The following is a 9,229-nucleotide window of genomic DNA, read 5'->3' on the forward strand; positions in this document are numbered from 1 at the left end:
TAACACTCTTGTATTTRTCTGATTGTCCAACAGGCAAACAGAAACTGCAGAGCAAAGCCAACAGCCGAAAGTCAAAGTCGCCCAACCCAGGCCAGGCATACGCAGCAGCAGGAGGGGAGCGGCCCTCGTCAGTCTCTTCCGTCCACTCAGAGGGAGACTACCACCAGCAGCCCCCTGCCTGGTCCTGGGAGGACCGGCCCTCGTCCACAGGTACTTAAGGCCATTAGCCCCATATAAACCTTGACTGTCTGGCCATTTGTCTGTACATCATTCCACATTAACAGCCACACAGGTATTCAGAAATCTGGATTTTATTTTCTTGTATCTCAAAAATAGATTTTCAGCCTGACATAAGACACAAAGAACAATCTGAATCCCTCTAATGACTATCCTGTCTCACTTTACTCTCCAGGCTCCATGCAGTTCCCCTATAACCCCTTGACCATGCGCATGCTGAGCAGCACACCCCCCACCTCCATACAGGCCCAGCAGCCCCCACCTGGAGGCCCTCTGGGGCCCCAGCAGCGTGTATGGGAGCGAGAGCCCCTACTGTCAGAGCAATATGAGACCCTGTCAGACAGTGATGACTGATCCCTGCCACGAGAATCCTACCTGCCCCCCATCCCACCCCAGAGGAAGGGTAGGCCTCTCAGTACAGGCCTGCATGCCCACCCCCCAAAACTATCCTCACTTACTGGTGCTGATCGAGTGTGGGGAGAACAGGGGGGTGTGGCGGTGTCCCTTTTGGTGCAAGTGCGCCCTCTAGCTGCCAGTAGGAAGAAAGGCAGCGAGTGACTTCTGACGGGCTGGAATCTTCAGGATGGACTGACTGACTCCCTTTACGTCCAGAAGCTTTGATAGACACAGCCTGCCAGGACGGAGAACGCCTGAGTGATGAAGAACTTGTAATGTAAAAAGATGGAGATTTTTTTTTTGTGGTCAATTTCTGTAAAGAAATGCTTTTCTTTAAGAAACATCATTGTATGTTACTTGTATGTAAATAGAGTAACCTTTTGCAGTGTTTTTTTTTCTTCTGAACTTTCAGTGATGCTTTTAAATGGATCCACTTTGTTTTTGAATGAATGGGGGGGGGGGTTTAATCTTGAATATCAGTCGGTCTCTCCCTGTCCATCTCTTACCCCCCACCTATCTAGCGCCACAGTGAAGCTGAGAGACAGAACCTGTGGGTTGTACTTGAACAGAGAACTGTAGGAGAAGCCCTGACYACCAAGCACCACCAAAGCCTGTTGTGGACATAAGTGAATGAAACAAACACACGTTAACATTTCAATTGCGGCTTTGTAATTTGATGCCTGTCTTTGCAACACTGTGGAGAAAGATGATGCATGGATGTAACAATATTCCCCCTGATCTAGAACTTAAAGAAAGCTTTTGTCAGTCAGTCACCACACCCTTGAGAAAAAYAAAACAAATGTATTTGGTACAAGTTGAGAACACTGGTGTAGGAGCAAGCAGAAAGGTGAAAGAAGACTAATTAATAAGCTTGATGTTGTTTCTTCTCCTCATGACTACTTCTGGGCCCCCATGTTGATCTGAACTCTGTCATTGAGCCAATAGTTTTTGGATTAAGCTGACCACCACTACGGTGGGTGTATTGTATGGCACACAGTCTGACCCGTAGCTATCCCTCTAGGGTTTCCAACAAGTGCAGAATGTTCTACTTACAGTACTCTGCAACCCATGTYGTCATGGTAACTAAAGTACATCAGGAACCTTTTCTAGAGGTTCACCCATGCCTTGTGGCTGGAGAAAAATAAGGCAGCTTTAAACACATTTTCTCAGAGATATAAGTTGGTGTTTTTTAATGTTTTTGTTTTGTATCCTTAGTCCCCCTTCTTTTTTTTTGTATACTGTCCAGACAGAAAACCGATTTGTGTGACTTGTCTTGCGTTTTAGACAAAAAAAGACAACTAACCAAACATAAATGGTCTGCACCATTGTTGCACTTTTTGCTTTGTAACCTTTGACAACAAAAGCATACTTTCTACCTGTTGTATAACTTATTCACGCTCCTGCAGAGGATTGTACTGAGATGTGCTTTGACTTTGCCCATCACTCATGGAAACCTGGATGTTTATGACCGAGTTCCTGTCTTCTCTTGTAGCTGGTACATGGTTTTGTAGTGTGACATGCATTGCAGTTTTACTTTTGTTTAGGGTACAGTCAAGATGTTAAGGAAGAGTTGCTTTTTTGCTGTCATGGTGACTATTCAAATCCATGGCCTCTCAATATTCTAGATTAATATCAGCCGTTTTTTGTCAACAGACATGTAGCTTCTTTAAATTTTGAATTGTGACTAGGTCAACATTGATAATGACAGTAATGTTCCATTGCAAGTCCTTTATGTCTGGATATGTGAAAGCATACCACGTGTTTTGGTTCTCTCAGCTTTTGCTTTGCTTAAATAACAATCCCAATCTGCTCTAAACTAGATTTTTTTTTTTAACAAAAAACATTTTGATTTGTTTTAAGTCCTAGAGCTCAGATTTTTGCTATCATTTTCAACATCAGTTATTCAACATCCTATTTTTGATGGGATGTCAAGTGTTTACAACGGCAATGACAAAAAGTTTACAAAACTTGAATCTTAAAGAAAATCGAAATGAAGACAAATAATTAGTGCATCTTTTCAGCTCGATGRGTGAGTCCAAAATGGCAACCTATTCCCTATATAGTGTACTACTTTTGACAAGAGCCTGTGCACCATATAGGGAATAGGGTGCCATTTGGGTGACATCCAATCTGTCAAACATCCAGTGCTATTTTTWTTTGCCTGTTTAAAATTTGAGACTTAAACTCGTGTATCCCATGATGTTGAAATGCAATGTTTGTGTCGCACAATGTCTCTTAGTAGTCTATTACAAGAGTTCAGACCAATCAATAAAGTGGATCAGTTCTCCACCTCAAACGTTTGCATCTTTATTTCCTTCTCTGATTGGTCATTGGCTTACACGTTCTGAGACCTCCATCACTTAGTCTAGGGCTAGGCCAAGAGACTAACGGCTCCATCCAATACAAGGCAAGACTCATCTATAAGTGCCGCAGCATCTCAGTGCAAGAGGTGTCACTGCAGTCCCTGGTTTGAATCCAGGCCGCATCACATATGGCAGTCCCATAAGGCGGCGCACAATTGACCCAGCACCGTCTGGGGTAGGCTGTCATTGTAAATAAGAATTTATTTAACTAGGCAAGTCAGTTAGGGTTAAATTAAAAAATATCATTATAATGACTCCTTACAGTATAGTGAAATGACTAACAAAAAATTCAACTTTCATTGCTAAAATGTTTTTGGTATGCCGAAGAACCCTCAATGGAACATTCCTGCTGAAGACTAACAGATGGTAGATTAGGGCAAAAGCCAGCAGCAACAGCTACAGAGTGGTGGTAACTCTGCGAGTGCAAGTTGTTTTGGTGTGGCGAAGAGAGAGCAAGGTCGCAGATGCCCTGATCCCTTTGCTACACTTGGACCAGAAATGCAATCTTTGGTTTGGAATGTGGGATCTCTGCCATGAGGTACGCCTGAAATCTTTTTAGAGAACAGACATGAATGATTGATGTAAAAGTTCTAGTCTATGCTGTTTCTCATCGTTGTTTGACGGATCTGGTCTCTCACCATATGTCCTCCGCTGCMCGGTATCTTCAGGCCCACAGCAGGAGGTGGGAAGGGTCCTGGCGGACCATGACCAGTGGCTGGCCCAGGGAAAATAGCAGGAAATACATCCTAAACCTTCCCAGCCATAGAAACATAGGGAACAGTTAAAGTTAGACGAGGACTCTACCTTGTCTATAGACAGAAATACAGAACGAAAACTGTGTAATATAAGCTGATAGGCTATTTGTTGTATAAGCCAAGACAGTCAGTTAGCATCCATTTGGGGTTGTAAAGAAACATAGTCAATGTGTGCTAAGTGCCTCCTTATTTGGGCAGTCTCACCTGAATACCTCACACCCCTCTGCCCATGACAGACTCAGGCTTTTTAAGCCAGATGGCTGGCCACTCTTAAGTCCATCATGAGGATCCTGGATGGGGGCAGGCACCCTCGTCCATCCTTCTGCAATGACACGCCGCAGAGACCTGAGATCTCAAAAGCTCCTTCCCTCATCCTGTCCAAGTTCCTGAAAAATAGGAAATGTATCGCTTAAAGCAGTCTGGTGGTTTTCAAGTCAGAACATGTAATTTCAGGAACTAATGTAATTGCCCAGGTATAGGAATGCAGCTTGGTATAAAGCACTACACTCAACAGTCTACGTTTATAGAAACACCAATTTAATCTTACATTAAACATATCATACCATCTTTCCATTGGAGTCAAATTCATCCCAGTAATTGTATGGGATAAATACAACCTAAACATGCTCAAAGAAATATAAATAAAGCAGCTAGAGAGAACTATCACTCTCCTGAACATATTTTACATTGACATTTTAGTAATTTAGCAGACACTTATTCAGAGTGCATACATTTTCATACTTTTTCGTACTGGCCTTTGAACCCACAAACCTGGCGTTGCAAGCTCAATGATCTATCAACAACCACACGGGACCCCCACACATTTCTCAGGATCAGCAGGGCAGGCCAGTCAACCGTGTGAAAACAAAACAATATGCCTTGCTTGTTCAACTAGAAATGTAGCTGAGGAACGCTCAACTAAAGTTTCAGGTTTAAATGTCACGTGCACAAGTACAATGAAATGCYTTTCTTGCAAGCTCCAAACCCAACAATGCAGTAATCGATATCAATGTAGAGCTAAAAAATAACATAAGGTAGAACAAAACCACACGAGAAATAAGAAATAACACGAGAAAGTAAGAAGCTATATACAGAACCAGTTCCAATACCATATTTTGCAGGGTGATAGCGGTAGATATCAGAGCTTGTTACGAGGAGCTATAGGAGGATGGGCTCATTGTAATGGCTGGAATGGAATCTTAGAACGGAGTCAAACAYGTTTCCATGTTTGATACCATTCCAAGGATTYCATTCCAGCTATTACAACGAGCCCATCCTCCTATAGCTCCTCCCACCAGCCTACTCTTTTAGATATGTGTAGGGGTAAGGTGATTAGGTGTCAGGATATATGATAGAGTAGCCGCAGCGTAAATTATGATTGTATGTAAGTGTGTGTGCGTGCGCGTGTGTAGAGTCAGTATAAATGTGTGTGCATGTTATGTGTGTGTTGGAGTGTCAGTGTGTGTGTGTAGAGTTATTTGAGTGTGCATAGAAACAGTACAAAAATACAAGGGTCACCTCAGATAGTCCGTGTAGCCATTCTGTTAGCTATTTAGTAGTCTGATGGCTTGGGGATAGAAGCTGTTCAGGAGCCTGTTGGTGTCAGACTTGATTCACCGGTACCGCTTGCCGTGCGGAAGCAGAGAGAACAGTCTATGGCTTGGATGGCTGAAGTCTAACGATTTCCCGGACCTTCCTTTCAAACTGCCTGATATAGAGGTCCTGGATGGCAGGGAGCTCAGCCCCAGATATGTACTGGGCTGTCTGCACCACCCTCTGTAGYGCCATGCAATTGAGGGAGGTGCTGTTGCCATACCAATCAGTGATGCAGCCAGTCAAGATGCTCTCAATGATGCAGCTGTCCCTGAGTCCTAAATTTGGTGACGAGCTTGGAGGGAACAATGGTGTTGAGCTGTAGCATTCTCACACATGTATTCATCTTATCTAGGTGGGTGAGGGCAGTGTGGAGTGCGATTAAGATTGCGTTGTCTATGGATCTGTTGGGGCAATATGCAAATTGGAGTGGGTCTAGGCCTAGGGTGTCTGGGATGATGGAGTTGATGTGTTCCATACCAGCCTTTCAAAGCACTTCATGATTACAGATGTGAGTGCTACAGGGTGGTAGTAATTGTGGCATGAAGCTTTAGAGTTCATTCCAATAGGAATGATGGTAGCCATTTTAAGACGTGGGGATTACAGACTGAAAATTACAGTTGAAAATTACCATGAATATGCCTGCCACCTGATCTGCACATGCTCTGAGAATGCGCCCTGGAATACCGTGCAGCCCTGCTGCTAGTTTTGACCTGATTAAAGACCTTACTCACTTCGGCCTGGGAAAGAGATCACCCAGTCCTCTGGGTCAGTGGGGGCCCTCACGCATGGTACAATGTTGTTATTGTGGAAGCGTGCATAAAATGCATTGGGCAGATCAGGACTAGGTCTTCGCTTGTAATCCATAATGGATTGTAGCCCCTGCCACATTCGTTGGAACCTGTGTAGTATCAGTCCACCTTATTCCTATATTGTCCTTTAACTCGTTAGATGACTGCGGAGATCGTAGAGGGACTTCCTGTACTTGTTTCTGTCCTCAGTCGTCGCTTCAGGGTTGTCTGCAATAGCCCTGTATGCAGTAGCCCTGTCCTCTACTGAGTTGAGCGATCCTCAGCTAAGTTTTTCCCTAATATACAGTGGTACAGTGGCCATATCAGACCTACAAGTCACATTATGCCGGCTTGCAAAGTGATATTTAATTCCTATTGGAATCCAGCAATACTGGTGATATTCAAGGAACTTTTATTTACCCTAAATCTGCATTCAGAATGACTGTCAAGGTTAGAAAGACAAATATATAAACGAGACTAACAAACCATTTAAACCGGAACAACCATTTCAGTAACGGGTGCAATAAATCTAACTAACAGATTCCATTAGTTTAGAAACATGTATGTTATTTATCTTTGTGCATAACATTTATTAATCAATCAATGCAAAACACAACAAACAAAAAATATATTGCAAATATATACAAATCTCACTGCAATAGAGCATGCTGGGAAATGTGATAATGATGGCTGTGGTTTTGCCAGTCTAGCTTGACCAGCTAGACCAGGGGTGTTCAACTCTTAARCAACAAGATCCGGAGCCTACTGGTTTTCAAAAATTAATTGCACCCACCTGGTGTCCCAGGTCTAAGTCCCTGATTAGAGTGGAACAATGAAAAAACGAAGTGGAACTGGCTTTGAGGTTGAGTTTGAGGGAGCTAGACTATGTAGGACCAGCATAGACCAGTATAGACCCTACTAGTATTAGCTACCCTACTAGTATACCCTACTAGTATTAGCTGGTCACCAGCGTACAAGCATGAGCTGGTCACCAGCTTGACCAGCTGGTCAGCCAACTTAACCAGCTAGCTAGACCATGCTGGTCAGACCAGCATAGAAGAGCATGGATCAGCATAACACCAGCATGGACCAGCTTGAAAATGTAGGCTGGTCTATGCTGTTTTTTTAAAGTAGGATAGTTCTCATATACTATTTTAATAAATTCATAAAAAATCCTACAATGTGATTTTCTGGATTGGTGGCTGACTAAATACTTTTTTGCCCCACTGTAATTCTCCATATGGCAAGATGTGTTATTTAGGAAATGTTTTACTAACGTATGTAGGCCTCAGTGTCAAGGATGGATGTAGATCAGGGGTACTCAACTACTATTTGGGAAGGCCACACACATTTCCTAGGTGGCAAAAGGTCCAGATGGATATGTAATTTATCTTGTAGTAACAAACCCTCACCTCGCGACCCATGTGACCCCAAACTCTTCACAAACCTCTTGTTGGCAGAAAGAAAATGTTGCAGTTTGTAAGCTAATTTCCTGCAACTCAACACATTTTGCCATGGGGCGGAGATACATTTTTACATTTTTAAAGCAAATTTCCTGTAATTCTACTCATTTTGGCATGTCTTATGTGTGTTCATATGATACCTGAGTGACTCAACAAAATCAATGGGTGTCGAGGTCCCTGGTCACGTAATCCGGCCATGATAACTACAAGATTTAGATAGCTGGTTAGCCTAATTTACCTAGCAAACATGGGCTAGTTGGTCAACTGGACATTTTTGTCAGGTTATAAATAGCTCTCTAAGACCTGTCAGTGAATGTGATAACTAGAGGAAAACTGCCCTTGCACTACCACATGTCAAAATTGCACCTTGTGCATTCTACTATTACAACTCTCAACAGAATTAAATTAAAAGCCTGACTGAGTTCTTAAAAATAAAAACAATGAAGTTGGGACTCGCGATCCTTATTTGACCTCGTTCTGTGTCCGGATCCGGACTACGGTCTACCTGTTGAGTATGGCTGATGTAGAWTATCCGATTGAAGAAAAGTGGGGGAAATGGCTGACATGGAGAACTTCCTGTCTCTTATTTCTTGTAGGCCTACAGAGTTTAAATTTTAAACACCCACTTTCTCAATTGTTAGAAACTTGGGGAGGATTGAAAATGATTTAATTTTACTTTTTTTTCATTGATTTACACAAAATACTCTATAATATCGAAGTGATTTTTTTTATATATGAATTTTGACCAATTAATACAAATTACATAACTAAACTGTAGTCATTGCATAAATACATAATAGGGGTTGACATCATTTTTGAATGACTACCCCGTCCTCTGTCCCCCAAACATAGATCTGTAAGGTCTCTCAGTCAAGTGTTGAATTTCAAGCACAGATTCAACTACAAAGACCAGAGAGCTTTTCAGAAGCCTCAAAGAAGGGCAGTGATTGGTAGATGGGTAACAACAATAAAACAGACACTGAATATATTGTATCTTTAAGCGTGTTCAAGTTAATAATTATGCTGTGGATCATGTATTAAGCCACCCAGACACATCTAGGATGTGTAGTGACTCCACAATAATGACCTAAATGACAGAGTGAAAAGAAGAATACAAATATTAAGAATTAAAATATTCCAAACATGCATATGTACTGTAAGGCACTAAAGTATACTGCAAGAAAAAAAAACACTGCAAAGGAATATACTTTTTTGGCCTCAATGCAGAGACTTAATTTTGGGCAAATCCAACACAACACATCGCTGAGTAACTGCCTCCCTATTTTCAAGCATGGTGGTGGCTGCATCATGGTATGGGTATGGTTGACATGGGCAGAGACTGAGGAGTTTTTCAGGATGAAAAAAGACGGGATGGAGCTAAGCACAGGCAAAATCCTAACGGAAAACCTGCTTCAGCCTGCTTTACATCAGACACTGGGAGAGGAATGTACCTTTTAGCAGTACAATAACCTACAACACAAAGCCAAATCTACACTGGAGTTGCTTACCAAGAAGACAGTAAATGTTCCTTAGTGGTCAAATAACAGTTTTGATTTAAGTCCACATGAAAATCTATAGCAAGACATAAAAATTGCTGTCTAGCCATGAAAAGAATAATGGGCAAATATTGC

At 42.2% G+C, this 9,229-nt stretch overlaps 1 protein-coding gene and 1 long non-coding RNA gene across 2 annotated transcripts in view; one reads left to right on the plus strand and one right to left on the minus strand.

Annotated features, from left to right (window-relative positions):
- LOC111950912 (nuclear receptor corepressor 1) overlaps positions 1 to 2,929 on the plus strand; it is a 128,394-nt gene extending 125,465 nt beyond the window's left edge. The window contains exons 47-48 of the mRNA XM_070434265.1: positions 34 to 210; positions 413 to 2,929. Coding sequence (XP_070290366.1) covers positions 34 to 210; positions 413 to 591 — 356 coding nt within the window. The 3' untranslated portion in view covers positions 592 to 2,929. The remainder of the gene's footprint in view (positions 1 to 33; positions 211 to 412) is intronic.
- LOC111951087 (uncharacterized) lies at positions 2,927 to 4,913 on the minus strand. Its single transcript, XR_002875559.2, has 3 exons — positions 4,523 to 4,913; positions 3,956 to 4,137; positions 2,927 to 3,748 (listed from the first exon to the last, which is right to left on the minus strand). It is a non-coding gene; the product is annotated as an uncharacterized lncRNA (long non-coding RNA).
- Between the last annotated feature and the right edge of the window lie 4,316 nt (positions 4,914 to 9,229).

The sequence above is a fragment of the Salvelinus sp. IW2-2015 genome, linkage group LG23 (genome assembly GCF_002910315.2).
Source record: "Salvelinus sp. IW2-2015 linkage group LG23, ASM291031v2, whole genome shotgun sequence".
Taxonomy (NCBI): domain Eukaryota; kingdom Metazoa; phylum Chordata; class Actinopteri; order Salmoniformes; family Salmonidae; genus Salvelinus; species Salvelinus sp. IW2-2015.